General features: G+C 36.0%; 1 protein-coding gene across 1 annotated transcript; it reads left to right on the top strand.

Moving 5' to 3' along the window:
- The first annotated feature begins 849 nt into the window (after window positions 1-849).
- On the top strand, window positions 850-4,734 carry LOC105638962 (cyclin-A1-1). The gene is made up of 11 exons (XM_012222882.4): window positions 850-1,271; window positions 2,069-2,432; window positions 2,571-2,707; window positions 2,902-2,994; window positions 3,081-3,214; window positions 3,329-3,404; window positions 3,478-3,554; window positions 3,645-3,678; window positions 3,932-4,081; window positions 4,168-4,302; window positions 4,387-4,734. The coding sequence occupies exons 1-11, from the start codon at window positions 1,056-1,058 to the stop codon at window positions 4,453-4,455; spliced, it is 1,485 nt and encodes a 494-aa protein (XP_012078272.1). The 5' UTR covers window positions 850-1,055; the 3' UTR covers window positions 4,456-4,734.

Genomic DNA, 4,734 nt, shown 5'->3' with positions numbered 1-4,734 from the left:
AGAATTAAATTAATAATTAATAAAATAAATTGTAGAAAAGCTTTATAAACGGGAGAGATAGCTTGAATTGAAATAGTTTCTTAACAATGATTATTGATTGTACATAGAAAGAAAAACTACAATGAACATAAAAGAAATTTAAAATTGAAATTATAATTGAATTGTTTTTTAGTTTGATTTTCGGAGTCGATTGTTCTATCCTCCTCTAGCTTTTGAATTTTGCTTTTATAAGAAAAAGGGAAATGTTAAGTTTATTTATTGTTCTAAGATTATAACATGTTTAAACATTTACACGGTAAATGAATTTGATTTTTTCGCAAAGTTATATTCGTAGCATCACTAATTAGATGATTTGGGCATGTTGTCAAAAAACCTATTAACCTAAGCAACACAAATCTAATACATAATCCCTAATGATATAACCTAATTGTAATTTGAAAGCATTAATTAAACTTCCATTTTCTACTAGTGTGACTGACCAGCTCTATTATTCAGAAACATGTCTCTGTTGGTGAATGGACTAAAAAAGACAGATCCAGTGACCGTTTAAATTTCGAATTCAAAAAACTTTGAACCACTCTGACAGCTCTGTGACTTTCGAACCAATAACAGATCCACTCAAATATGCCAAAACGATAGAAGCTGACATGTCTTGTCCAGGTGGCATTACTGGGTTTGTCGTTCATAAAGAAAGTCCAAACGCAAAGCACAGGGTAACTATTCAGTGGGCCCCACTCCCCTACGCTCCTAACGAATGACGAGCTAGAATCGACGGTCCAGATCTTCCTTCAATTCAAATCAACCCCTTCCCCGCCTCAAAAGCATTAAACAAATATTAAATAGCAAAACACACGATCACACTCTCCCCCCCTCTCACTTGAACAGACTCTCCTCCTCTCTTTTTCAGCCCCTGCAAGGAAACCTCAACCCCTTTACGTTTTGCCTTTCAAAGTCCAAACAAGAATTTTGCTTTTAAAGCCTCTGTTTCTCTCTTTATATTGAACTGTTTTCCAGTTAGTAATAGAGGGAGAGGGTTTCTTCAGGGTTTGTTCGAAATGTCGACGCAGACTCGCCGCCCTTCTTTTTCTTCTTCCACAACGTCGTCTCTAGCGAAGCGGCACGCTTCGTCTTCATCCGCGTCGGAGAATATAGGGAAGCCCACGGTCGCAACAACTCACATTGCAAGAAAGCGAGCGCCTCTTGGTGACATCACGAATCATAAGAATGTTCCTCAAAAGGGGTCAAGAACTTCGATTCCATCTTCTACTTTGGTGGGTTTTTGTTCTCTTTTTTAATGGGTTTTCTCTTTGTTTAATTACTGAGAATTGATGAAACTGAAAGTATTCTAAGTGGGTCTGAGTTTTTGTTGTCAATTAGTTTCTTAATGCGTGTGGCTTCGTTATATATTGACCAATTCAGGTTCCAAGGAGTCGTCATTCTTTTTTTTTCTTTAATCTCCAAAGGGTTTTTCCATTTCATAATCTTTTGAAGAACAAAAGAGCCGTCTTATTTGTGGTTATTATAGACGAGAAACTTGGAACGGTATAAACTGTATGAAGAAAATAGAAACAAAACGATCATCATTTTTCTTTCAAAGGTTTTGTTAGTTTATTGGCTCGAAATTACTAAATATGGGTGTTTTTCTGTGTCCTGTTAAGCATAAAAGTTTGGTACCTTGACGACCAGGGCCTGATATCAGTAATTACCTAATCTAAGTGGAAAGTTGTCAATTGCCAAGGATATGTATGTTTTCACCTTTTTTTTTTTTTGTCTTTAATTTAATGGGGGGTTTTAATCATTCTGAATATCTTAAGAGAATTTGATGAAACTTCTGGAATCATGATTACATTTCATGAAGTGTAAAGATTCTTGGATATTTGCTTGTGATTGATGTAGTAGAAAGCTCATAGACATTAGCAAGCTATTAATGTGGGAATTTTTCGAATGTTCTTTTATCTAAATTATTATAATCAGACTTTATTTTGGTGTTGTTCTTAAATTGCAATTAAGATTTTGCTCCTCATTTCCTGTGAACTTGATGTTCCTAACTGAATTAAAATATGTATAGGCACCATGCTCAAATAAAATTGCTAAGGTGAAAAAGGGACCTCCCGCTTGCACCAGCAATACAGGCTTCTCAGCGAGCAATTTAGCTCCATTAAATTCAAAATCAAGCGCGATTGGTGCATGTAAGGTTACATCTGTTCCAAGAAGTGATCAGGCGGTCCCTAGTATTGTTGTTGATCCTGCTCCATGCAACATGGATGTCTCTCCTAGTAAATCAATTTCCTTGGATGAAACAATGTCAACTTGTGATTCTTTCAAGAGCCCTGAAGTTGAGTATCTGGACCACAACGATATTCCAGCAATTGATTCTATCAATAAGAAGACTCTCAGCAATCTCTATATCTCAGACCATGTGCAAACAGAAGGTATAGTCTTAGTTTTTCAACCCTTTTCATCAATTATTTAAGCATAAATGGAATGCATTATTAATCTTCTATTCCATTGCCAAACTTCTTAAGATTTAATTTGCTATTCCCTAATTTCGTTTGACTTAATGCTTGCAGAAAATGTGTGCTGCAGAGATATGCTTGTTGATATGGAAACAGATGATAAAATTGTTAATCTTGATGACAATTATGAGGACCCTCAGCTTTGCGCTACCATTGCTTGTGATATTTACAAGCATTTACGAGCATCAGAGGTTTGTCTTTCTTTTCCAATGTTGAATGCACTTCCGGATTGCTGGCACTAAATGGGTCCTATATATGCTTTAATGAGGCTAAAGAAATCACTTCTTCCATAAATTATAAGCCATCTCCTGGAATGCTATTCGAAATTATGGCACTTGGTTTTCACATTATTTGCTCTGTCTTTATTCAATTTGTTTGCTTTCAGACAAAGAAAAGGCCATCCACAGATTTTATGGAAAGAATTCAGAAAGACATAAATGCCAGCATGCGTGCAATTCTGATTGATTGGCTTGTGGAGGTAATTTTGTTTCTATTTGTGCATTACAGATTTGTAACACGTCTGCTTAGTATCACCTCACTTACCATGTCTAATTCATACTGCAGGTGGCTGAAGAGTACAGACTTGTACCTGATACATTATATTTGACTGTGAACTACATTGATAGATATCTTTCAGGAAATGCCATGAACAGACAAAGACTGCAGCTGCTTGGTGTTGCCTGCATGATGATTGCTTCGTAAGGAAACATTCTTTGCTTATGTCTTTCTTTATTCTTATGTGCGGAACCTCCTTTTTCCTCTAAAATTTTCACCAACTCATATATTAACAAGGAAAATGTTTGCTGCGGCAGAAAATACGAGGAAATTTGTGCGCCCCAGGTGGAAGAGTTTTGCTACATCACAGATAACACCTACTTTAGGGATGAGGTATATGTCTTACCATCCAATTCTCAAATTATAACAATGATATGCTTCCTCACACAAGCATTCATGTGAATAGGTTCTAGAAATGGAATCAGCCGTTTTGAATTTCTTGAAGTTTGAAATGACAGCCCCAACAGCAAAATGTTTCCTTAGGTAATGTCTAAGTAATGACTATCTCCATTTTTTATTTTCTGCATGCTTCACTGCATATTTTGATTTCTTGTATATTCCCATGATATGCAGGCGATTTGTCCGTGCTTCTCAAGGAGCCAATGAGGTACCTATCCCTAATTGCTTAGACCATTGGCTCTGCATAGTAATGCATCTTGAACAACTGGCTGACTGTTTTTATTATATGCTAATAAATAAGAATACTAGCATTATTTTTCTCAAACAGTTAGAAATGTTCAAATGAAAAGGTTAATAATCATTCTAACATTTTGTACAATCTCATGGTTACAAAGTAGTTTTATATATGATTTCTGCCATCTCTATCCCTAAAATATGAATGGATTTTATGTGGTACCCAGGTTCCATCAATGCATCTAGAGTGCTTGGCCAACTACATTGCAGAATTATCTCTCCTAGAGTACAATATGCTTTCCTATGCTCCATCACTTATTGCTGCCTCTGCAATTTTCTTGGCAAAATACATACTTCTTCCTTCAAGAAGACCGTGGGTATGTGTGTGATAAAAGTCTTTTCGCTCTGTTGCTTTAGCTAAACTCTGCTCTAATGCCCTGAAAATCCTTTCGTTTTGGAACAGAATTCCACCTTGCAGCATTACACACTTTACCAGCCTTCTGATTTGTGTGAATGTGTCAAGGAACTCCACTGCCTCTGCTGCGGCAGCCACAATTCTACCTTACCAGCAATCAGGGAGAAATATAGTCAGCATAAGGTAAGCAAGATTTCCATTGTAATACAAAGCTCAAAACTTCAATATTTCTCCTTGTCTAATTGGAGTTGTTTATTTTTGTCTCAGTACAAATTTGTAGCAAAGAAGTACTGTCCACCTTCAATACCTCAAGAATACTTCAACAACCAAAGTTAGCTAGGATAGTATCCTTAGTTTTTTCCAATGCTCTGTTGGATAAAGTTGCCGAGTGAATCATTTTTCCAAGCAATGGAATACATGTGTTCTTCTTCAATGTATCATTTTTCTCCCCCTTTAATTGTTGATTGTAGTAGTTTGATGCTTAATTGATTTAGATTGTGGTGAGTACTGCTGATAGATAAATCTTGTATGATATATCTTTTTTCTTGTTTCCTAGATTTTTAGCAGTGTTACTAGTGCAATTGTATCAAATAACATTGACTAAACAATTCTCAA

This window comes from Jatropha curcas, chromosome 9 (assembly GCF_041381405.1).
Source record: "Jatropha curcas cultivar XTBG-Jc1 chromosome 9, XTBG_Jcur_1.0, whole genome shotgun sequence".
Lineage (NCBI taxonomy): Eukaryota > Viridiplantae > Streptophyta > Magnoliopsida > Malpighiales > Euphorbiaceae > Jatropha > Jatropha curcas.
Note: the sequence above shows the minus strand (reverse complement) of the source record. Positions and strands in the feature narration are given on the sequence as shown.